Below are 25,405 nucleotides of genomic sequence, written 5' to 3' on the forward strand. Positions count from 1 at the left end.
GATTTTTGGGACGATTTTTGGGGGATTTTTGGGGGGTTTTGGGATGATTTTTGGGATGATTTTGTGTGATTTTTGGGATGATTTTTGGGGTCTCACCTCTCAAACCAAGGGCGGAATCTCTCCTCAGTCCCTCCCAGGTCCCTCTGGGGGTTCAGGACGTAGAAAGTGTTTTTGGGGTTCACTCCCAGCCGCAGCACCGAGCCGGGGCGCTGAGGGGAAAATTGGGGAAAATTGGGGGAAATTGGGGAGAAATTGGGGAATTTGGGGGAAAATTGGGGGTAAATTGGGGGAAAATGGGGGGAAAATTGGGGGAAAATTGGGGAAAAATTGGGGAAATTTGGGGGAAAAATGGGGGAAAATTGGGGAAGTACAGGGGAAATTGGGATTGGGGATCCTAAAACCACAGGAATTGGGATTGGGGATCCCAAAATCTGAGAATTGGAACCCCAAAACTTGGGAATTGGGATTGGAGACACCAAAATATGGGAATTAGGGATGCTAAAACGATGGGAATTAGGGTAAAAAATTGGGGAGAAATTGGGGAATTAGGGGGAAATTGGGATTTGGAGACCCCAAAACCCATGAAAGAGGAATCTCAAAACCTGAAAATTTGGGAATTAGGGGGAGAAAATTGGGATTGGAGACCCCAAAACCCAGGAATCCTATCCAGGTGTCCCCAGGTGTGTCCCAGGTGTCCCCAGTCCCATCCAGGTGTATTCCAGGTATATCCCAATCCCAGAAATCCCATCCAGGTGTCCCCAGCTGTGTCCCAGCTATATCCCAATGGATCCAGGTGTATCCCAATCCCATCCAGGTGTGTTCCAATCCCATCCAGGTGTCCCCAGCTGTCCCCAGGTGTGTCCCACGTGTGTCCCAGGTGTATCCCAGGTGTCCCCAGCTGTATCCTAACCCCATCCAGGTGTCCCCAGGTGTGTCCCAATGGATCCAGGTGGATTCCAGGTGTGCCCCAGTCCCATCCAGGTGTCCCCAATCCCATCCAGGTGTGCCCAGGTGTGTCCCAATCCCATCCAGGTGTGTCCCAATGGATCCAAGTCTGTCCCAATCCCAGAAATCCCATCCAGGTGTCCCCAGGTGTACCCCAGCTGTGTCCCCAGCTGTCCCAGCTGTGTCCCAATGAATCGAGGTGTATCCCAGGTGTCCCCAATCCCATCCAGGTGTGTCCCAGGTGTCCCCAGCTGTGTCCCAGGTATATCCCAATGGATCCAGGTGTATCCCAATCCCATCCAGGTGTGTCCTAGGTGTCCCCAGTTGTCCCCAGGTGTATCCCAGGTGTCCCCAGGTGTGCCCCAACCCCATCCAGGTGTCCTCAGGTGTATCCCAGCCGTGTCCCCAGCTGTCCCAGGTGTGTCCCCAGGTGTATCTCAACCCCATCCAGCTGTGTCCCAGGTGTCCCCAGGTATATCCCAGGTGTCCCCAGCTGTCCCCAGGTGTCCCCAGGTGTATCTCAACCCCATCCAGGTGTGTCCCAATCCCATCCAGGTGTTCCCAGGTGTCCCCAGCTGTGCCCCAGGTGTCCCCAGGTGTCCCCAGCTGTCCCCAGGTGTCCCTCACCTGTCCCTCGCGGCCGTAGCTGACCAGGAATCGCAGCGCCGGCAGCCGAGTGACCGGAACGTTCCGCAGCAGCTCCGTGCTCTCCCAGGGCAGCCGCTGCAGGTGCTGACAGACAGACAGACAGACAGACACACCTGAGCAGGTGAGGACAGACTGACTGACAGACAGACAGACAGACTGACACACCTGAGCAGGTGAGGACAGACAGACAGACAGACAGACTGACTGACACACCTGAGCAGGTGAGGACAGACTGACTGCTCTCCCAGGGCAGCCGCTGCAGGTGCTGACAGACAGACAGACAGACAGACTGACACACCTGAGCAGGTGAGGACAGACTGACAGACTGACACACCTGAGCAGGTGAGGACAGACACAGACAGACAGACAGACAGACTGACACACCTGAGCAGGTGAGGACAGACTGACTGACTGACACACCTGAGCAGGTGAGCAGCAGGGGAAAATGGGGAAAAATGGGGAAAAAATGGGGGAAAAAAGGGGAAGAAAAGGAGAGGAAAAGGAGGAAAAGGAGACAGAGGAGGAAAAAAAAGGAGGAAGAGGAGGAAGAGGAAGAAGAGGAGGATGAAGAAGAAGAGGAAGATGAGGACAAAGACGAAAAAGACAAAGATTAAGAAGCTGAGGAAGACAAAGAAGATGAAGATGAAAATGAGGAAGAAGATGACGAAGAAAAGGAAGATGAGCATGAAGTGGAGGTTGATGGAGATGATGAAGAAGATGAAAAAGATGATGAAGACGAAGAGGAAGACGAAGAGGAAGATGGGGAAAAGGAAGAGGAAGAGATGAGGAAGATGAAGAAGATGATGAAGATAAAGTAGAAAACTATGAGGATGAAGAAGAAGATGAAGAACACAATGAAGAAGATGATGAAGCTAAAGATGAAGATGAAGAGAATGAAGATGAAGAGGAAAATAAGGATGAAGATGAAGAAGAAGACAAAGAAGACAATAAAGATGAAGAAGATGATGAAGCTGAGGAAGACAATAAAGATGATGAAGAAGAAGAAGAAGAGGAGGAAGATGAAGAGGAAGAGATGAGGAAGATGAAGAAGATGATGATGAAGATAAAGTAGAAAATGATGAGGATGAAGAAGAAGATGATGAAGAAAATGAAGAAGATGATGAGGATGAAGATGATGAAGGAAATGAAGATGATGAGGATGAAGACAATAATAAGCATGAAGATGAAGAAGACAAAAAGACAATAAAGATGAAGAAGAGGAAGAAGATGAAGATGAAGCTGAGGAAGATGAAGCTGAAGAGGAAAAAGAAGAGGATGAAGAGGACGAAGATGAGGATGAAGATGAAGATGATGATGAAGAAGAAGAAGATGGAGAAGATGATGAAGATAAAAAGGAAGATGATGAGGATGAAGAAGAAGATGATGAAGATGAAGAGAAAGAAGCTGAAGATGAAGCTGAGGAAGATGAAGCTGAAGAGGAAGAAAAAGAGGATGAAGATGAGGATGAAGATGAAGACGATGATGAAGATGAGGAAGATGATGAAGAAGAAGAAGACGAAGAAGAAGATGATGAAGCTAAAGAGAAAGATGATGAAGAAGAATAAGATGGAGAAGATGATGAAGCTAAAGAGGAAGAAGCTGAAGATGAAGCTGAGGAAGATGAGGCTGAAGAAGAAGAAGAAGAAGATGAAGAGGATGAAGATGAAGAAGATGAAGAAGATGATGAAGATAAAGAGGATGAAGATGATGAGGATGAAGCTGAGGAAGACAATAAAGAGGAAGAAGATGATGAAGATGAAGATGATGAAGGCCCTTGGCTCCCACCTTGTCGAGCAGCAGCACCAGAGCTCCTCCCTGGCCCTGCAGCCTGGGTTGGTGTCTCTGCAGAGCTTCGGCCAGCAGCAGCTCAGCCTGCCGGGGGCGAGCTGGACAGAGAGCCGCGGCCAGAGAGTGGACATCGGCCGGGGACAGGACATGGCCAGTGGTCAGAAACACCTGGAGAGGGAAAATTTGGGTTAAAATTCAAAAATTTGGGTTAAAATCCCCAAAAAAACAGGTTAAAACCCCCAAAAAATGGGTTAAAATCTCAAAAAATGGGATAGAAACCCCAAAGCCATGGCCAGAGCTCGGACATTGGCCACAGACAGGACATGGCCTGTGGTCAGAAACACCTGGAGAGGGAAAATCCCAAAAATATTGGGATCAGGAACCCAAAATATGGGGTTGAAATCCCCAAAAAATGGGTTAAAATCCCCCAAAAATGGGATAGAAACCCCAAAGCCAAGGCCAGAGCTCGGACATCGGCCAGGGACAGGACATGGCCTGTGGTCAGCAGCACCTGGAGAGGGAAAATCCCCAAAAATTTGGGATTAGGGACACAAAAAAATGGGTTAAAATCCCCAAAAAATGGGTTAAAATAAAAAAAAATCTGGGTTAGAACAACAAAAAATGGGATAGAAACCCCAAAGCCACGGCCAGAGCTCGGACATCGGCCAGAGAGAGGACATGGCCTGTGGTCAGCAGCACCTGGAGAGGGAAAATCCCAAAAAATTGGGTTAAAATCCCAAAAATTTGGGTTAAAATAAAAAAAAAATGGGGTTAAAAATGTAAAAAATGGGTTGAAATCCCAAAAAATGGGGCTAAAATCACAAAAAAATGGGGATAAAACCACAAAAAATAGGATCAGGGATGAGAAAAATGAGGATAACATCCTAAAAAATGGGTTAGAACAGCAAAAAATGGGGTTAAAACCACAAAATATGGGGATAAAAATGCAAAAAATGGGATCAGGAACCCAAAAAATGGGATCAGGAATCTGAAAAATGGGGATAACATCCCAAAAAATGGGTTAGAACAATAAAATATGGGGTAAGAGCCCAAAAATTATGGGATCAGCTGTTCAAAATCCAGGGATCATCACCCCAAAAATCCCAGAATCGCCACCCCAAAATCCTGGAATTATCCCCTAAATCCATCAGCCCAAAATCCCAGGATTTTCTCCACAAAATCCCAGGATTATTCCCTAAATCTACCACCCCAAAATCCTAGGATTTCCCCCAAAAAATCCCAGAATCAGCTCCCCCAAAATCCTGGAATTATCCCCTAAATCCGTCACCCCAAAATCCTGGGATTTTCATCCAAATCCTGGAATCACCACCCCAAATCCAGCACCCCAAAATCCCAGGATTTCTCCCCAAATTCAAGGATTATCCCCTAAATCCATCACCCCAAAATCCTGGGATTTTCACCCAAATCCCGGAATCACCACCCCAAATCCATCACCCCAAAATCCTGGGATTTTCCCCCCAAAAATCCAGGGAACAAATGCCCCAAAAATCCCGGGATTATCGCCCCAAAATCCTGGGATCAGGACCTCCAAAATCCCAGGATTTTCCCCCAAAATCCATCACTCCAAAATCCCGGGATTTTCCCCCAAATCCAGAGAACAACTCCCCCAAAATCCCGGGATTTCCCCAAAAATCCGAAATCCCAAAATCCCCGGATTTTCCCCCAAAATCCCGGGATTTCTCCCCAAATTCAAGGATTATCCCCGAAATCCATCACCCCAAAAATCCCAGGATTTCCCCCCAAAATCCCAAATCCCAAAATCCCGGGGTTTCCCCTCAAAATCCCAGGATATTCCCCCAAATCCATCACCCCAAAATCCCAGGATTTTCCCCCCAAAATCCTAAATCCCAAAATGGCAGGATTTCCTCCCAAAATCCTAAAATTTCCCCCAAAAATCCCAGGATTTCCCAAAATCCCAAGATTATCTCCCCAAATCCATCACCCCCAAAATCCCGGATTTCCCCAAAAATCCCAGAATCAGATCCCCCAAAATCCAGGATTATCCCCAAATCCCAAAATCCCAGGATTTCCTCCCAAAATCCCAGGATTTCCCTCCTAATCCATCACCCCAAAATCCCAGGATTTCCCCCAAAATCCCAAAATCCCAGGATTATCCCCCAAATCCATCACCCCAAAATCCCAGGATTTCCTCCCAAAATCCCGGGATTTTCCCCCCAAATCCCAAATCCCAAAATCCCAGGATTTTCCCCCAAAATCCCAGGATCACCACCCCAATTCCAGCGCCCCAAAATCCTGGGATTTTCCCCCCAAAAATCCAGGGAACAAATGCCCCAAAAATCCCGGGATTATCGCCCCAAAATCCTGGGATCAGGACCTCCAAAATCCCAGGATTTTCCCCCAAAATCCATCACTCCAAAATCCCAGGATTTTCCCCCAAATCCAGGGAACAACTCCCCCAAAATCCTGGGATTTCCCCAAAAATCCGAAATCCTAAAATCCCCGGATTTTCCCCCAAAATCCCAGGATTTCTCCCCAAATTCAAGGATTATCCCCTAAATCCATCACCCCAAAATCCCAGGATTTCCCCCCCAAAAATCCCAAATCCCAAAATCCCAGGATTTCCCCCCAAAATCCCAGGATATTCCCCCAAATCCAGCACCCCAAAATCCAAGGATTTGCCCCCCAAAATCCTGGGATTTCCCCCCAAATCCCAAAACCCAAAATCTCAGGATTTCCTCCCAAAATCCCAGGATTTCCCCCCAATTCCAGCACCCCAAATCCAGGGATCAGGACCCCAAAATCCCAGGATTTCCCCCCAAAATCCCAATCCCATACCTGCAGCAGCTGAGGCTCAGCTCTCTCCCAGCCACATTCCCGCAATTCCTGCAGCAGCTCTTCCCATTCCTGCCCTTCCTGGGCTGAATTCCCGGGATTTTGGGAAATTGGGAAATTCCCAGGATTTTGGGGGATCAGGAGGAATTTCCAGCATCCCAAAACTTCAGTCTGCAGCCTCTGGATCAGCGCCTGGAATGGGAATGGGATTGGATTGGGATTGGGATCCCAAAAAATCCTGAATTACTGGGAAAATCCTAAAGGGAATGAAGGGAAATCCTATGGGAATTCACACAGGATGGGGAAAATCCCAAAGGGAATCCCATGGGAAATCCCACAGGAAATCCCATGGGAATCCAAGAAAATCCTAAAGGGAATGAAGGAAATCCTATGGGAATAAAGGAAATCCTGTGGGAATTCACACAGGATGGGGAAAATCCCAAAGGGAATCCCATAGAAAATCCCAAAGGGAATCAGAGCAGGGTAGGGAAAATCCCAAAGGGAATCCCATGAGAAATCCCATAGAAAATCCCATGGGAAATCCAAGAAAATCCTAAAGGGAATGAAGGAAATCCTATGGGAATTCACACAGGATGGGGAAAATCCTAAAGGGAATCCCATGGAAAATCCCATGGGAATCCAAGAAAATCCTATGGGAATCCATGGAGAAGGGAGAAAATCCCAAAAGGAATTGGAGCAGGATGGGGAAAATCCCAAAGGGAATCCCATGGGAAATCCCATGGGAAATCCCATGGGAATCCAAGAAAATCCTAAAGGGAATGCAGGAAATCCTATGGGAATCTGAGCAGGATGGGGAAAATCCAATGAAAAATCCCAAAGGGAATCTAAACAGAATGGGGAAAATCCCATTAAAAATCCCACAGAAAATCCCAACAGGAATCTGAGCAGAATGGGGAAAACCCCATGGGAATCCATGGAGAATGGGGAAAATCCCAAAAGGAATTGGAGCAGGATGGGGAAAATCCCAAAGGGAATCCCATGGAAAATCCCATGGGAATCCACATGGGACAGGGACAATCCCAAAGCAAATCCCATGGAAAATTCCACAGAAAATCCCAAAAGGAATTGGAGCAGGATGGGGAAAATCCCAAAGGAATCCCATAGAAAATCCCATGGGAATCCAAGAAAATCCTAAAGGGAATGCAGGAAAATCCCATGGGAATCCACATGGGATGGGGAAAATCCTAAAGGGAATCCCATGGAAAATTCCACAGAAAATCCCATGGGAATCCCAGGAAAATCCTATGGGAATCCATGGAGAATGGAGAAAATCCCAAAAGGAATTGGAGCAGGATGGGGAAAAATCCCAAAGGGAATCCCATGGGAAATCCCAAGGGAAATCCTGGGGAAATCCCATGGGAATCTGAGCCCCAAATCCCAAGGTTTTTCCTGGTTTTTCCCCATTTTTTGGGATCTCCATCCCCAAATTCCCATTTTTCCCCTTTTTTTGGGTCTCCACCCCCAAATCCCAAGGTTTTTCCTGGACTTTTTCCCATTTTCCCCGTTTTTTGGGATCTCCCCCCCAAATTCCCAGATTTTTTCCCCTTTTTCCGTATCTCCATCCCCCAAATCCCGAGGTTTTTCCCAGATTTTTCCCATTTTTTTCCCATTTTTCCCCATTTTTTGGGATCTCCACCCTCAAATCCCGAGGCTTTTCCCAGATTTTTCCCATTTTTTCCCAGATTTCAGGGTCTCCACCTCCAAATCCCGAAGTTTTTCCTAGATTTTTCCCATTTTTCCCCATTTTTCGGGTCTCCAGCCCCAAATCCTGAGGTATTTCCTGGATATTTTCCGTTTTTTTCCCATTTTTCCCCATTTTTTGGGATCTCCATCCCCAAATTCCCAGATTTTTTCCCATTTTTCGGGGTCTCCACCCCCAAATCCCAAGGTTTTTCCTGTTTTTTCCCATTTTTCCCTGTTTTTCAGGGTCTCCACTCCCAAATCCCCAAGTCTTTTCCTGTTTTTTCCCCATTTTTCGGGGTCTCCATCCCCAAATCCCGAGGTTTTTCCTGGATTTTTCCCATTTTTTCGGGTCTCCAGCTCCAAATCCCACAGGTTTTTCCCACAGGTTTTTCTCATTTTTTCCCGTTTTTGGGATCTCCCCGCCAAATTCCCAGATTTTTTCCCATTTTTCAGGGTCTCCACCCCCAAATCCCACAGTTTTTCCCAGATTTTTCCCATTTTTTCCAGTTTTTCCCCGTTTTTCAGGATCTCCATCCCCAAATTCCCAGATTTTTTCCCGGATTTTTCCCATTTTTTCCCCATTTTTCAGGGTCTTCACCCTCAAATCCCGAGGTTTTTCCCAGTTTTTTCCCAGATTTCAGGGTCTCCACCTCCAAATCCTGAAGTTTTTCCCAGATTTTTCCCATTTTTTCCCCAGATTTTTCCCAATTTTTTCCCATTTCATCCCCATTTTTTGGGATCTCCTGCCCCAAATTCCCAGATTTTTTCCTGTTTTTCAGCTCTCCACTCCCAAGTCCTGAGGTTTTTCCCGGATTTTTTCCCATTTCTCGTGTCTCCACCCCCAAATCCCGAGGTTTTTCTGGGATTTTTCCCATTTTTCCCCAGATTTCAGGCTCTCCACCCCCAAATCCCGAGGTCTTTCCCAGATTTTTCCCATTTTTTCCCATTTTTCGTGTCTCCACCCCCAAATCCCGAGGTTTTTCCTGGATTTTTCCCATTTTTTTCCCGTTTTTCCCCATTTTTTGGGCTCTCCCCACCTTCATGCGCAGGTCCAGCTGGGATCTCCTCTCCCACCACTCCTGGCGCTCTGAGCAGCCGTTGGCTTCCCGCTGATCCCGCTGGATCGACCAGAATTCCCCAAAAATGGACACCAGAGGGGCCTGGAACGGGATTGGGGTGGAGTTGGGATGGATTTGGGATCCCAAAATCCCCAAAAATGGGATTTGAGATCCCAAAATCCCTGGATTGGAGTCAAATTCCCGAAAAATTGAGCTCAGCAGGACCTGAAATGGGATTGGGATGGATTTGGGATCCCAAAATCCCTGGATTGGGGTTGATCCTGCTGGATCGACCAGAATTCCCCAAAAATGGACACCAGAGGGGCCTGGAATGGGATTGGGGTGGAGTTGGGATGGATTTGGGATCCTAAAATCCCTGAAAATGGGATTGGGATGGATTTGGGATTGGATTTAGGATCCCAAAATCCCCAGAAATGGGATTTGAGATCCCAAAATCCCTGGATTGGAGTCAAATTCCCGAAAAAGAATGGGATTGGGATGGATTTGGGATTCATTTGGGATCCCAAAATCCCTGGAAATGGGATTGGGATGGATTTGGGATGGATTAGGGATCATATTTGAGATCCCAAATTCCTGGAATGGCATTGGGATCCCAAAATTCTTGGAGTCGAATACCCAAAAAATGGAGATCAGAAGGGCCTGGAATGGGATTGGGATGGATTTGGGATTGATTTGGGATCCCAAAATTCTTGGATTGGAGTTAAATTCCTGAAAAATTGATGTCAGAGGGTCCTGGAATGGGATTGGGGAAAAATCTGGGATCCTAACTCCCAGGATTTGGGTTGGGATTGGATTTGGGATCCCAAAATTCTTGGAGTCGAATTCCCGAAAAATTGAGCTCAGCGGGACCTGGAATGGGATTGGGATGGATTTGGGATTCATTTGGGATCCCAAAATCCCTGGAAATGGGATTGGGATGGATTTGGGATCAGATTTGGGATCCCAAAATCCCTGGATTGGGGTTGATCCCGCTGGATCGACCAGAATTCCCCAAAAATGGACACCAGAGGGGCCTGGAATGGGATTGGGGTGGATTTGGGATTGATTTGGGATCCTAAAATCCCCAAAAATGGGATTGGGGTGGAGTTGGGATTGATTTGGGATCCCAAAATCCCCAGAAATGGGATTTGAGACCCCAAAATCCCTGGATTGGAGTCAAATTCCCGAAAAAGAATGGGATTGGGATGGATTTGGGATGGATTTGGGATCCTAAAATCCCCAAAAATGGGATTTGGATCCCAAAATTCTTGGATTGGGATGGATTTGGGATTGATCTAGCATCCCAAAATTCTTGGATTGGAGTCAAATTCCCCAAAAATTGAGCTCAGTGGGACCTGGAATGGGATTAAGGTGGATTTGGGATCCCAAAATCCCTGAATTGGGGTGGATTTGGGATCCTAAAATCCCTGAAAATGGGATTGGGATGGATTTGGGATTGGATTTAGGATCCCAAAATCCCTGGAAATGGGATTGGGATCCCAAAATTCTTGGATTGGAGTCGAATTCCCGGAAAATTGAGGACAGAGGGGCCTGGAATGGGATTGGGATGGATTTAGGATGAAGGATTTGAGATTCCAAATTCCCTGGATTGGGGTTGATCCCGCTGGATCAATGAGAATTCCCAAAAAACTGAGGTCAGAGGGGCCTGGAACGGGATTGGGGTGGATTTGGGATCCTAAAATCCCCAAAAATGGGATTGGGATGGATTTGGGATCCCAAAATTCGTGGATTGGAGTCGAATTCCCGGAAAATTGAGCTCAGCAGGGACTGGAATGGGATTGGGATGAAGGATTTGAGATCATAAATCCCTGGAATAAGAATGGGAAAGGATTTGGGATCTCAAATCCTAGGAATGTGATTGGGGTGGATTTGGGATCCTAAATCTCATTCCTTGGAATTCTCAAATTTCATTCCCTGGAATTCCATTCCCCCAGCCCAAAAGGAAAATTAGGAAGATGAGGCTGATCCCAAACCCCAAATCCCAGAATTCCCAAATCCTATTCCCCGAACTCCCAAACCCTAAACCCCGGAATTCCCAATCCCATTTCCCAGAATTCCCAAACCCCAAATCTTGGAATTCCCAAATTCCCAAACCCCTAGGCTTCCCAAATCCCAGAATTCCCAAACCCTGGAATTCCCAAATCCCCAGAATTCCAAATCCCAAACCCCAAGTTCTCAAACCCCAATCCCAGAATTCCCCAATCCCAAAATTCCCAAATCCCAAATTCCCAGAACTCCCAAACCCCAAACCCAAATTCTCTAACCCCAGAATTCCCAAATCCCCGAAATTCCCAAACCCCAAACCCCAGAATTCCCAAATCCCAGCAGAATTCCCAAATCCCAAACCCCAGAATTCCCAAATCCCAGCAGAATTCCCAAATTAATTCCCAAATCCCACCTGCTCTCCCTGGCCGGCGATCCAAACACTGATGGGATTTCTGTTTCTCTCCATTCGGGTCAGCAGCAGAGAATTCCCAAATCCCAAAATCAGCTGGCAAACTGTCACACCTGCGGGAATTCCCAAACCTTAACGGGGTTTTCAGGGAATTTTCTGGGAATTTTCACAGAAATTTTCCGGGAATTTTCCCGGAATTTTCACAGGAATTTTCCAGAATTTTCACAAATTTTCCCAGAATTCCCCCAGAATTTTCCAGGAATTTTCCCAGAATTTTCCTGGAACTTTCTCAGACTTTTCCCGGAATTTTCACAAATTTTCTTGGAATTTTCTTGGAATTTTTCTGGAATTTTCCCAGAATTTTCCTGGAATTTTCCTGAGAATTTTTGCAGAATTTTCACAAATTTTCTCGGAATTTTCTCAGAATTCCCTGAAATTTTCTCAGAATTTCCCTGAAATTTTCTCAGAATTTCCCTGAAATTTTCCCAGAATTTCCCACAGAATCTTCACGGAATTTTCCAGGAATTTTCCCGGAATTTTCCAGGAATTTTCCCGGAATTTCACTCCCATAGAATTTCCCAAAAATTGGGAAAACATCCAAGATTGAATTCCAATCATTTCCCCATCCAAACCTGGTTTTCGGATTTTCCAAACTCAGGATTTGGGATTTCCCACCCCAAAATCCCAAAATAGGGATTTAGGATTTCCCAAAACAAATATTTAGGGTTTCTCAAAAGGGAATTTAGGATTGCCCAAAAGGATATTTAGGATTTCTCAAAAGGGAATTTAGGATTGCCCAAAAGGATATTTAGGATTTCCCAAGATGGGTATTTAAGATTTCCCAAAATGGATATTTAGGATTTCCCAAAACAAATATTTAGGATTTTCCAAAACAAATATTTAGGATTTCCCAAAGGATATTTAAGATTTCCCAAAACGGATATTTAAGATTCCCCAAAACAAATATTTAGGATTTCCCCAAATGGATAATTGGAATTTCCCAGCCCAGAATCCCAAAATGGATATCTAGGATTTCCCAAACCCAGGATTTAGGATTCCCCAAAAAGGGTATTTAGGGTTTCCCAAAAGGGAATTCAGGATTTCCCAGCCCAGAAGGGATATTTAGGATTTCCCCAAAAATGGATATTTAGGATTTCCCAAAAGAATATTTAGGATTTTGCAGCCCAAAACGGATATTTAGGATTTCCCAAACCCAGAATTTGGGATTTCCCACCCCAAAATCCCAGAAGGGATATTTAGGATTTCCCAAAACAAATATTTAGGATTCCCCAAAACGGATATTTAGGTTTTCCCAAAAGGGAGATTTAGGATTCCCCAAAAAAGGATTTAGGATTCCCCAAAAGGATATTTGGTATTTCCCAAAACGATATTTAAGATTTCCCAAAACGATATTTAAGATTTCCAAAAACAAGTATTTAGGATTCCCAAAAGGAATATTTAGGATTCATTCACTCACCGCTGGGAATTTCCCGGAGCTGCTCCTGGAATTCTTCCCGGAATTCTGACCCCAAACCCGCTGGGCTGAACTGGAACAGATCCTCCTGATCCCACTGGGAGGTGTGGGGTTGGGAATGGGGTTGAGTTTGGGATTTGGATTCAGATTGGGATTCAAATTGGGATTGAGTTTGGGATTTGGATTCAGGTTGGGATTGAGTTTGGGATTTGGGTTGGGATTGAGTTTGGGATTTGGATTGGGATTGAGATTCAGATTTGGATTGGATTTGGGATTTGGATTCAGACTGAGATTTGGGTTGGGATTGGGATCTGGATTGGGGTTGAGTTTGGGATTGGATTTGGGATTGGGGTTGGGTTTGGGGTTGGGTTTGGGATTTCTCCCCATCCTGCAAGGAAAGGCTCTGGATCTGATCGGAAATTTCTCCTCCTGCTGCTTCCTCCTTCCTCTTCTTCCTGCAGGGAAAGATTCTCCAGGATGAGGATTTGGGGTTTGGGATGTTGGGATGGGGATTTGGGATCGGGGTTGGGGATTTGAGCTCAGTCCCTTCCCTGTGGGATTTGGGATCAGCCCTGGGCCCAGGGAGAGTCAGGATGGGGATTTGGGATTGGGATTTGGGGTTTGGGATCAGCCCTGGCCCTGAGGGATGGCAGGATGGGGATGATGGGATATGGATTTGGGGTTTGAGATTAGGATTTGGAATTTGAGCTCAGTCCCTTTCCTGTGGGATTTGGGATCAGCCCTGGGCCCAGGGGGGGGCAGGATGGGGATTTGGGGTTTGGGATCAGTTCTGGCCCCATGGGATTTGGGATGGGGATGGTGGGATGTGGATTTGGGGTTTGGGATGGGGATTTGGGATTTGAGGTTTGGGATCAGCCCTGGCCCCGTGGCACGGCAGGATGTGGATTTGGGGTTTGGGATGTTGGGAGAGGGGTTTGGGATTGGGGTTTGGGATTTGAGCTCAGTCCCTTCCCTGTGGGATTCGGGATTGGGGTTTGGGATCAGCCCTGGCCCTGAGGGATGGCAGGATGGGGATGATGGGATATGGATTTGGGGTTTGAGATTAGGATTTGGAATTTGAGCTCAGTCCCTTCCCTGTGGGATTCGGGATTGGGATTTGGGATCAGCCCTGGCCCCGTGGGATTTGGGACGGGGATGGCAGGATGTGGATTTGGGGTTTGGGATTTGGGATGGGGCCCCGTGATGGTGACAGTTTGGGGACACTGGGATGGGACACTGGATGGGGACACCACAATAGGACACTTGGAGGGGACATTGGGACACAGGAGGGGACACTGGGAAGAGACGTTGGGGACACCACAGGGGACACCATAGAGGACACTGGGACACTGCAGGGGACATTGGGACACCATAGGGGACACCATAGGGGACACTGTAGTGGACATTAGGACACCATAGGGGACATTGGGACACAGGGACACCACAGAGGACACCATAGGGGACACAGCGACACCATAGGCGACACCATACAGGAAACTGGGACACTACAGGGGACACCACAGGGGACACAGGGACACCATAGGGGACACAGGGACACCATAGGGGACACTGGGACACTGCAGGGGACACCACAGGGGACACAGGGACACCACAGGGGACACAGGGACACCATAGGGGACACTGGGACACTGCAGCGAATATTAGAACACTGTAGGGGACATTGTGACACAGTGACACCAGAGAGGACACCACAGAGGACACCATAGGGGACACAGCGACACCATAGGCGACACCATACAGGACACTGGGACACTGCAGGGGACACCACAGGGGACACAGGGACACCACAGGGGACACAGGGACACTGCAGCGAATATTAGAACACTGTAGGGGACATTGTGACACAGTGACACCAGAGAGGCCACCGTTGGGGACACAGGGACACCGCAGGGGACACCATAGGGGACATTGGGAGACCATAGGTGACACCATGCAGGACACTGGGACACCTCAGGGGACACCACAGGGGTCATTGGCTGGGGACACTGAGGACATTAGGACACCATAGGGGACACTGGGAGAGGACATTGGGACACCACAGGGGACATTGGGACACCGTAGGGGACACCATACAGGACACCAGGACACCTCAGGGGACACCACAGGGGACACCACAGGGGACATTGGGACACCACAGGTGACACCATAGGGGACACGATTGGTGACACTAGGACACCTCAGGGGACATCACAGGGGACATTGGGACACTGTAGTGGACATTAGGACACCATAGGGGACATTGGGACACAGTGACACCACAGAGGCCACCACTGGGGACACAGGGACACCGCAGGGGACACCATAGGGGACATTGGGACACCACAGGGGACATTGGGACACTGTAGAGGACACTGGGACACCACTGGGGACACGGTGACACCACAGGTGACACCCAGGGGACACTTGTCACCCACCTGTGGCGGGCGTGGCCGACGGCCAGCAGCTGGTGGCGCAGGGTGACAGCCAGGGACTCTGCCAGCAGCGCCGCTGTCCCCACGGTGTCACTGTCCCCAAGGGTCAGCGCCAGCAGCTGGCACAGCTGGCTGTAGAGTGACCCCGGGGGACAGTGACAGATCCAGGAGAGAGCCGAGCGCAGCAGGGAGGTGACAGCGGACAGGGGACCTGGGGACACAGAGGGGACAGTGGGGACATTGAGGGGATTTGGGATATTGGGGACATTGAGGTCAATGGGGACACTGGGGACATTGGCTGATCCAGGACAGCTGAGCGCAGCAGGGAGGTGACAGGGGACAGGGGACCTGGGGACAGCAGAGGGGACAGTGGGGTCAATGGGGTCATTGAGGGGATTTGGGACATTGGGGACATTGGAGAATATTTGGGACATTAGGGACATTGGGGTCAGTGGGGATATTTGGGGACATTGGGGACAGTGGCTGATCCAGGACAGCGCTGAGTGCAGCAGGGACGTCACACTGACCAGGGGACTTTGGGGACATCAGTGGGGACATTGGGGTCAGAGGGGAATATTTGGGACATTGGGGACAACGGGGACATTGGAGAGTATTGGGGACATTAGGGACATTGGGGTCATTGGGGATATTTGGGGACATTGGGGTCAGTAGGGTCAATGGGGTCGCTGGGCGGATTTGAGATATTGGGGACAGTGGGGACATTGGGGACATTGGGGACCTAGGGGTCATTGGGGTCAGTGGGGACATTGAGGTCATTGTGGTCAGAGGGGAATATTTGGGACGTTGGGGACATTGGGGCCAGTGGGGACATCGGAGAATATTTGGGACATTAGGGTCAGTGGGGACATCAATGGGGATAATTGGGGTCATTGGGGACAGTGAGGTCACTGGGGGGATTTGGGATATTGGGGACAATGGGGACATTGAGGTCAATGGGGACATTGGGGACAATTGAGGACATTAGGGATATTGAGGTCATTAGGGGACATTGGGGTCAATGGAGAATATTAGGGACATTGGGGACATCAGTGGGGACATTAGGGATAGTTGGGGACATTGGGGACAGTGAGGTCATTGGGGACATTTGGGACATTGGGGACAATGGAGAATATTTGGGACATTAGGGACATTGGGGATATTGGGGTCAATGGGGACATCAGTGGGGATAATTGGGGTCATTGGGGGGATTTGGGATATTGGGGACATTGGGGACATTGGGGATATTTGGGTCAATGGGGACACTGGGAACAACGGGGTCATTGGGGACATCACTGGGGACAGTGGGAGCATTTGGGATAATTGGGGACAACGGGGGGATTTGGGGACATCATGGTCAGTGGGGACATTGGGGATAATTGGGGACATTGGGGACAGTGAGGTCACTGGGGGGATTTGGGACATTGGGGACATTGGGGACATTGGGGTTCTCACCAGGGTCGGATCCCTCCGGATTTGGGAATTCCCCTCTGTCCCCTCTGTCCCTTTTGTCCCTTTTCTCCGGGATGTCCTCGCTGGCAGCGCCTGGAAAGGGGGACAGCAAGGGACAGCTGTGAGGTCACAAAGGGCAGTTTTGGGGTCACAAAGGGACAGTTGTGGGGTCACCTTTGGGGTCACAAAGGGCAGTTTTGAGGTCACCTTTGGGGTCACAATGGGGCAATTTTGGGGTCAGAAATGGGGCCAAATAGAGCAATTTTGAGGTCACAAAGGGGAAATTTTGGGGTCAGCTTTGGGGTCACAGAGGGGCAGTTTTGGGGTCAGAAATGGGGCAGCTTTGGAGTCAAAAAAGGGCAATTTTTGGGTCACAAAGGGGAAGTTTTGGGGTCCGTTTTGGGGTGAAAAAGGGGCAGTTTTGGGGTCAGAAATTGAGCAGTTTTGGGGTCAAAATGGTGCAATTTTAGGGTCACAAAGGAGCAATTTTGGGGTCACAGAGGGGCAGTTTTGGGGTCACAAACTGGGCAGTTTGGGGGTGAAAAACGGGCAGTTTTGGGGTCACTTTTGGGATCACAGAGAGGCAGTTTTGGGGTCAAACCAGTGCAGTTTTGGGATCATTTTTGGGATCAATTTTGGGGTCATTTTTGGGATCATTTTAGGATCACAAAGGGGAAGTTTTGGGGTCATTTCTGGGGCAGTTTTGGGGTCATTTCTGGGGCAGTTTTGGGGTCATTTTTGGGGCAGTTTTGGGGTCATTTCTGGGGCAATTTTGGGATCATTTTTGGGGCAATTTTGGGGTCATTTCTGGGGCAGTTTTGGGATCATTTTTGGGGCAATTTTGGGATCATTTTGGGATCACAAAGGGGAAGTTTTGGGATCATTTTTGGGGCAGTTTTGGGATCATTTTTGGGGCAATTTTGGGGTAATTTTTGGGGCAATTTTGGGTCATTTTTGGGATCAATTTTGGGATCATTTTTGGGGTGGGAATCCCCCAAATCCCCCAAACTCACCCTGGGGCTCCACGGGGAACTCAAAGCTCAACTCCATTTCCTCTTCCATTTCCTCTTCCTCTTCCTCCTTTGCTCTGAGAGTTTCCTTTTCCTCAACCCCCAAAAATTCCCATTTCCCTCTTTCTTCCCAAATCCCTTTTTGGGGGATTTTCCTCTCCTTCTTCTCCCTTTTCTCCATTTTTTCCACATTTTCCATTTTGGGAATTCTCTTTTTTTCCCTCTTTTCCACGTTTTTCATTTCTGGAATTCCCATTTTTTCCTTCTTTTCCACAATTTCCATTTCAGTTTTTCCCTCTTCCATCTTTTCCACATTTTTCATTCGGAGATTTCTCCTTTTTCCTCTCTTTTCCACATTTTCCATTTCAGGAATTCCCATTTTTTCCAGATTTTCCACAATTTCCATTTCAGTTTTTTCCTCTTCCATCTTTTCCACATTTTTCATTCGGAGATTTCTCCTTTTTCCTCTCTTTTCCACATTTTCCATTTCAGGAATTCCCATTTTTTCCAGATTTTCCACATTTTCCATTTCAGGAATTCCCATTTTTTCCAGATTTTCCACATTTTCCATTTCAGGAATTCCCATTTTTTCCTCTTCTTCCAGATTTTCCATCCGTGGAATTCTCCTTCTCCCCCTTTTTCCCCCATTTTCCATTTGGGTTTTTCCCTTTTTCCCCCTTTTTTCCAAGTTTTCCATTTCACTTTTTCCTTCTTCCATCTTTTCCAGATTTTCCATTTTTGGAATCTCCATTTTTTCCATTTGGGAAATTCCCCTTTTCCCCCTTTTTTCCACATTTTCCATTTGGGTTTTTCCCCTTTTTTCCTTCTTTTCCACAATTTCAGTTTTTCCCTCTTCCAGATTTTCCACATTTTCCACATTTTCCATCTTTTCCAGATTTCCCATTTCCTCCTCTTTTCCCAAATTTCCCATTTCCGTTTTTCCCTTTTTCCCCCTTTTCCCCAAATTCCCCATTTTTGGGATTTCTCCCAATTTTTCGGGGTTTTTTCTGCTCCTCCCCCTGCGGAGTTGAATCCCAAATTCTGGGGAATTTTCGGGGGATTTTGGGGTTTCCACCCTCCTGGCACAGGAGGTTTTCCGGGTGGTTTTGGGGGAATTTGGGGGAAATTTGGGATCCTCGGGGAATTTGGGATCCTCAAGGTCGCTGTCGTCACTGAAAGTCACCTGAAAGGGGAAAAAAAGGACTTTTAGCTCCAAATTTTCACCCCAAAATTTCTCATTTCGCCCCAAAATTTTTCTTTCCATCCCAAAATTTTTCCCCCTAAAATTCCTTCCTAAGTTTTTCCCAAACCAAAACTTTCCTGCCCCAAAAAACCCAAATTTTCCCCTAAAATTTTCCTTCTTCTCCCAAACTTTTCCTCCCCAAACCTTTTCCTTTCCCCCAAATTTCCCTCCCCAACCTTTCCCCCAAAACTTCTCCTCTCCCCCAAATTTCCTTTCCTAAACTTCTCTTCTCCCCAATTTCCCTCCCCAAATTTTCCTTCCCAACCTCTCCCAAAACACTTCCTCCCCAAACTTTCCTCCACCCAACTTTTTCCCCCAAATTTTCCTTCCCAAAATTTTCCCCCAAAACTCTCTCCCCCAGATTTCCCTCCCCAAATTTCCCTCCAACTTTTCCCCAAAAAACATTTCCCAAAAACTTCTTCCCAGAACTTCTCCCCAAAACTTTTCCACTCCTCCAAATTTCCCTCCCCAAATTTTCCTTCCCAAACTTTTCCCCAGAAAACTTTCCCCAAAACTCTTCCCCAAAATTTTTCCCCCCTCAAACTTCCCTCCCCAAAATTTTCCTTCCCAACCTTTCCCCAAAACTTTTCCTTTCCCCCAAAACATTTCCCCCAAATTTCCCTCCCCAAAATCTTTTCCCCTGAAACATTTCCCCCAAAATTCCCTCCCCAAATATTTTCCCCAAATTCCCTCCCCAAACTTCCCCCAAAACATTACTCCCAAAACTTTCCCCAAAACTTCTCTCCCCCGAATGTCCCTCCCCAAAATTTTCCCCCCAAAACACTTCCACTCACCCAAATTTCCCACCCCAAACTTTCCCCCAAAACAATTTCCCCAAAATTCCCTCCCCAAATATTTCCCCCAAATTGCCCTCCCCAAAATCTTTTCCCCAAAACATTTCCCCAAAACTTCTCTCCCCCAAACTTCCCTCTCCAAATTATTTCCCCAAAACATTTTCCCAAAACTCTTCCCAAAAACTTTTCCTTTCCAAATCTCCCTTTCCAAAATTTCCCCCAAAATTCCCTCCCCAAATATTTCCCCCAAATTGCCCTCCCCAAACTTGCCCCAAAATCCTTCCCCCAAACCTTTTCCCCAGAACTTCCCTCCCCAAATTTCCCTTCCCAAAATTTCCCCCAAAACTCTTCCACTCCCCCAAATTCCCTCCCCAAATTTCCCACCCCAAACTTTCCCCAAAACAATTTCCCCAAAACATTTCCTCCAAAATTCCCACCCCCAAAACTTTCCCCCAAACCATTTTCTCCCAAACCATTTTCCCCTAAACTTCCCCCCAAAACATTTTCCCCCAAAATCTTTTCCCCCAAAACATTTCCCCCAAAACCATTTTCCCCAAAACCATTTTCCCCCAAAACCATTTTCCCCCCCCCACAAACATTTCCAAACATTTCCCAAAACATTTCCCCCAAAACATTTCCCCCAAAACCATTTCCCCCCAAAACATTTCCCCCAAAACATTTCCCCCAAAACATTTCCCCCAAAACATTTCCCCCAAAATCTTTTTCCCCCCAAAACTTTTCCCCCAAACCATTTCCCCTAAAAATCTTTCCCCCAAAACCATTTTCCCCAAACCATTTTCCCCTAAAATCTTTTCCCCCAAACATTTCCCCTAAAATCTTTTCCCCCAAAACATTTTCCCCTAAAATCTTTTTCCCCAAAACCTCTTAAAACATTTTCCCCCAAAATTTTCAAATATTTTCCCCCAAAACCCTCTAAAACATTTTCCCCAAAATCTTTTTCCCCAAAACCATTTTCCCCTAAAATCTTTTTCCCCAAAACCATTTTCCCCTAAAATCTTTTTCCCCAAAACCATTTTCCCCTAAAATCTTTTTCCCCCAAAACATTTTCCCCTAAAATCTTTTTCCCCCAAAACATTTTCCCCTAAAATCTTTTTCCCCCAAAACATTTTCCCCTAAAATCTTTTTTCCCCCAAAACATTTTCCCCTAAAATCTTTTTCCCCCAAAACATTTTCCCCTAAAATCTTTTTCCCCCAAAACATTTTCCCCTAAAATCTTTTTCCCCCAAAACATTTTCCCCTAAAATCTTTTTCCCCCAAAACATTTTCCCCTAAAATCTTTTTCCCCCAAAACATTTTCCCCTAAAATCTTTTTTCCCCCATTTTTCCCCCCAAAACATTTCCCCCAAAACATTTTCCCCCAAAATCTTTTTCCCCAAAACCATTTTCCCTAAAATCTTTTTCCCCAAAACCATTTTCCCCTAAAATCTTTTCCCCAAAACCATTTTCCCCTAAAATCTTTTTCCCCAAAACCAAAACATTTTCCCCTAAAAAAAATCTTTTTTCCAAAACATTTTCCTAAAATCTTTTCCCCCAAAACATTTTCTTTTCCCTAAAATTTTTCTTTTTTTTTCCCAAAACATTTTCCCCTAAAATCTTTTCCCCCAAAACATTTTCCCCTTTTTTCCCCAAAACATTTTTCCCCTTCTTTTCCCCCCAAAACATTTTCCCATCTTTTCCCCCAAAAACATTTTCCCCTTTTTTTCCCCCAAACATTTTCCCCTAAAATCTTTTTCCCCCAAAACATTTTCCCCCTAAAACTTTTTCCCCAAAACATTTTCCCCTAAAATCTTTTTCCCCCAAAACATTTTCCCCAAAATCTTTTTTTCCCCCAAAACATTTTCCCCTATCTTTTCCCCCAAAAATCATTTTCCCCTATCTTTTTCCCCCAAAACATTTTCCCCTAATCTTTTTCCCCCAAACATTTTCCCTAAATCTTTTTCCCCCAAAACATTTTCCCCTAATCTTTTCCCCCAAAACATTTTCCCTTTTTCCCCCAAAACCTTTTCCCCTAAATCTTTCCCCAAAACATTTTCCCCAAAATCTTTTTTTTCCCTAAAATCTTTTTTCCCCAAAACCTTTTCCCCTCTTTTCCCCCAAAACATTTTCCCTAAAATCTCATCTTTTTTTCCCCCAAAACCTTTTCCCCTAAAATCTTTTCCCCCAAAACATTTTCCCCTAAACTTTTTCCCCCAAAACATTTTCCCCTTCTTTTTCCCCCAAAACATTTTCCCCTCTTTTTCCCCCAAAATTTTCCCCAAAATCTTTTCCCCCAAAACCTTTTCCCCCAAAACCTTTTTCCCCAAAACATTTCCCCCAAAACCTTTTTCCCCCAAAACTTTCCCCCAAAACCTTTTCCCCAATTTTCCCCCAAAACATTTTCCCCCAAACCTTTTCCTCCCAAAAACATTTTCCCCCAACCATTTTCCCCCAAACCATTTTCCCCTAAAATCTTTTCCCCCAAAATCTTTTCCCCAAAACCATTTCCCCAAAACCTTTTTCCCCAAACCTTTTCCCCCAAACTTTTCCCCCCCTTTTCCCCCAAAATCTTTTCCCCCAAAACTTTTTCCCCAAAACTTTCCCTCAAAACTTTTTCCCCCAAACCATTTCCCCCAAAACCATTTCCCCCAAAATCATTTTCCCCCAAAATCTTTTCCCCCAAAAACATTTCCCCAAAATCTTTTCCCCAAAATCATTTCCCCCAAAACCATTTCCCCCAAAATCTTTTCCCCCAAAATATTTCCCCAAAACCTTTCCCCCTTAAACTTTTCCCCCCAAACCATTTCCCCCCAAAACATTTTCCCCCCAAAACATTTTCCCCCCCAAACCATTTCCCCAAAACTTTTCCCCCAAACCCCAATCCCCACTCACCCTAACCCGTGACTTGACCCTTTTTGGGATTTTTGGGGCTTTTGGGATCTTCCTTTGCCCCCCTTGGGGTGAAACCTCCTCGCTGAAGATGCTGAAGGGAGTTTTGGGGAAAACCTTTGGGGCCAAAACGGATTTGGGGCTGCAGAACCCCAAAGATCTCGGGAGGTTTGAGTCCCAAACGCTGAAAATCTCCTCCAGTTTGGGGGGATTTGGGTTTGGGGTTTTGGCTTTGGGTTTGTGGGGTTTGGGTTTGGTGGGTTTGGGGGCGGTTTGGGGGATTTGGGGGCTTTTGGGGAGAATTTTGGGGCTTTTTGGGGCAGTTTTGGGGATTTTTAGGGTGGCTTGGGGGCTTTTGAGGAGGATTTTTGGGGCAGTTTTGGGGCTTTTAGGGGTTTTTGGGGCAATTTGGGGGCTTTTGGGGAACATTTTTGCGATTTTGGGGACAGTTTGGGGGATTTTGGGACTTTTAAAGGTGTTTTCAGGGCTTTCAGGGAGAATTTCGGGGCTTTTGGGGAGCATTTTAGGGATTTTGAGCGGTTTGACTTTTTGGGGTCCAACCTTGGCTTTTTGGGGTCCAACCTTGGCAGCTTTGGGACTTTTCTGCACCATTTTAGGACTTTTGGGAAGACTTTTAGGACCTTTTGGAAGCATTTTGGGACTTTTCAGAACCACTTTAGGACTTTTCTGCACCATTTTGGGACTTTTGGGAAGCATTTGGGGACTTCTGGGAAGATTTTTAGGACTTTTGGGAAGCATTTTGGGACTTTTTTGAAGCATTTTAGAACTTTTTGGAATCATTTTGGGACTTTTGGGAAGCATTTTGGGACTTTTTTGAAGCATTTTAGAACTTTTTGGAATCATTTTGGGACTTTTGGGAAGCATTTTGGGACTTTTGGGAAGATTTTTGGGACTTTTGGGAAGATTTTTAGGACTTTTGGGAAGATTTTTAGGACTTTTGGGAAGCATTTTGGAGCTCCTGATCGCTGGGATTTTTTGGGATCCGACCCCAGCCGTTTTTGGGGTTTTGGGAGGAATTTTTGGGGTTTTTTTGGAGGGTTTTGGGGTCCAACCCCGAGCCAGCAGCCTCTGGGGCTCGCAGCCCAACCCGGCAGCCAAGTGGCCCAAAGTGGCCACAGCTTTGGCCAGCAGCATGGTCGCCATGGCAACCCCCAAATCGGCCCTGGGGTTGGGGATTTGGGATCGCAGGAATTCCAACCCCAATTCCAAATTCTCATCCCAGGGGTGGGAAGGGTCAGCCAGGCTCTGCTGGGCTAGTGTGGAGTAAGCTGTGGCTACCAACTCGGCCTGGGGGGCTAGCAGGGGGGGTGGGGTGGGTTGGGAGGTTCTGGAAGGTTCTTTGGTACCAAAAATGTTCTGATTGCTGGGAAAATTCCTGTTTGGAAAGTTGTGATTTCCAGGAAAATTCCCGTTCTTGGAAAAGTCCAAATTCCCAGGAAATTCCCCATTTCCAGGTGGGTTTTTGTCCCTAGAAATGTCTCTGATCCCAGAAAATTCCCTATTTCCAGAAGGTTCCTCATTCCTGATGGAATCCCATCTTCCTGAGGTTCCCCCATTCCCAATCCCAAAAATCCTCTCCCTGTTCCCAATTCCATCCCTGCAGATTCCATCCCCATTCCCAAAAATCCTCTCCCCATCCCCATTCCCAGAAATCCCATTTCCATTCCCATTCCCTGGAATCTCATCCTCATCCCCATTCCTAAATCCTTTCCCAGGAATTCCATCTCCATTCCCAAATCCAGGAATCCTACTCCCAGAAATCCTCTCCCCATTCCCAATCCCATTCCCAACTCCATCCCCATTCCCACATTCATTCCCATTAATTCCATCCTTATTCCCAACTCCATTCCCAACTCCATTCCCAATCCCATTCCCAAAAATCCCATTCCCAAAACTCCTCTCCCCATTCCCACAAATCCCGTTGTCATTCTCAATCCCATTCCCAAAAATCCTATCCCCATTCCCATCCCCATTCCCAGAAATCCCATTCCCATTAATTCCATCCCCATTCCCAGAAATCCCATTCCCACTAATTCCATCTCCATTCCCAGAAATCCCATTCCCACTAATTCCATCTCCATTCCCAGAAATCCCATTCCCAGAAATCCCATTCCCACTAATTCCATCTCCATTCCCAGAAATCCCATTCCCATTAATTCCATCTCCATTCCCAGAAATCCCATTCCCAATCCCATCCCCACTAACCCCATTTCCCAAAACCCCACAATTCCCAAAAATCCTCTCCCCATTCCCAATAATCCCAACCCCATTCCCATTAATCCCAACCCCATTCCCAAAATTCCCATTCCCAATCCCATCAATCCCACCATTCCCCCAAATCCTCTCCCCATTCCCATCCATCCCAAAAACCCCCAAAATCCCCCAAATCCTCTCGGCCAGCCTCTCCCCAGCCCGTTTCCCCCTTTCCAGAACCTTCCACACCAGTGCCACCCCCTCTGATGTCCCCTGGGGTGTCCCCTGGGGTGTCCCCAATGTCCCCTGGGGTGTCCCCAGTGTCCCCCTGGCCCAGGCCAGCAGCCAGCGCAGCGCCAGCAGCTCCAGGATGGGATCAGAGCAAACCCCACAGGGACACCCCAAAGGGTGAGCCAGGAATTCCGGGAATTCCAGAACGTTCCTTTTCCCGGATTTTAGGGTGGGAGAGGCGGAGAGAGCGGCGGGATTGTCGGGGAGGGAGGGAGGGGAGAGGGAGAGCAGAGAGGGGC

The 25,405-nt window shown here is 47.0% G+C and overlaps 1 protein-coding gene across 1 annotated transcript; it reads right to left on the reverse strand.

The window, feature by feature from the left end:
- Positions 1-92: 92 nt before the first annotated feature.
- LOC146425831 (uncharacterized) lies at positions 93-24,296 on the reverse strand. Its single transcript, XM_085041088.1, has 12 exons — positions 22,665-24,296; positions 17,742-18,921; positions 16,732-16,821; positions 15,283-15,490; positions 12,851-13,302; positions 11,377-11,486; positions 8,937-9,059; positions 6,199-6,387; positions 3,379-3,549; positions 1,799-1,858; positions 1,573-1,677; positions 93-209 (listed from the first exon to the last, which is right to left on the reverse strand). Exons 1-12 carry the CDS (start codon positions 23,823-23,825, stop codon positions 93-95), a joined length of 3,966 nt encoding a protein of 1,321 aa, XP_084897214.1. The 5' UTR covers positions 23,826-24,296.
- Positions 24,297-25,405: the final 1,109 nt, after the last annotated feature.

The sequence above is a fragment of the Lichenostomus cassidix genome, chromosome 29, assembly GCF_008360975.1.
Source record: "Lichenostomus cassidix isolate B80296 chromosome 29, HeHo_3.0, whole genome shotgun sequence".
NCBI lineage: Eukaryota > Metazoa > Chordata > Aves > Passeriformes > Meliphagidae > Lichenostomus > Lichenostomus cassidix.